At 57.6% G+C, this 337-nt stretch overlaps 1 protein-coding gene across 1 annotated transcript in view; it reads right to left on the reverse strand.

The window, feature by feature from the left end:
* LOC105508943 (filaggrin-2-like) overlaps positions 1 to 337 on the reverse strand; it is a 60,465-nt gene that overhangs the window by 3,695 nt on the left and 56,433 nt on the right. Inside the window, exon 12 of the mRNA XM_011937968.1 lies at positions 8 to 322. Coding sequence (XP_011793358.1) covers positions 8 to 322 — 315 coding nt within the window. The remainder of the gene's footprint in view (positions 1 to 7; positions 323 to 337) is intronic.

Raw genomic sequence — 337 nt, forward strand, 5'->3', positions numbered from 1 at the left:
TGATGGGACCCTGAGTGTCCAGAGCTGTCTACCGATTGTTCATGGTGGGATCCCTGCCTTCCTCCTCTGCTTGACCCGGTGTTTCCATGAATAGTGTTCTGAACGTCATGGGATGCTGAGTGCCTGGAGCTGTCTCGTGCCTGCTCATTGCGGGATCCTTGTCTTCCTCCACTTCTGGGCCCAGTCTGTCCATGGGTGGACTCAGACTGTTCATGAGTGCTCACCTGGTAGAGGAAAGACCCTGAACGTCCAGACCTTTCCCCTGACCGGCCACGTACAGACTCTTGGTGGCTGTGCGGATGGGGCCCAGCCTGTCCGTGGCCTGACACTGACTGTG

This window comes from Colobus angolensis, unplaced genomic scaffold (genome assembly GCF_000951035.1).
Source record: "Colobus angolensis palliatus isolate OR3802 unplaced genomic scaffold, Cang.pa_1.0 Scaffold169, whole genome shotgun sequence".
NCBI lineage: Eukaryota > Metazoa > Chordata > Mammalia > Primates > Cercopithecidae > Colobus > Colobus angolensis.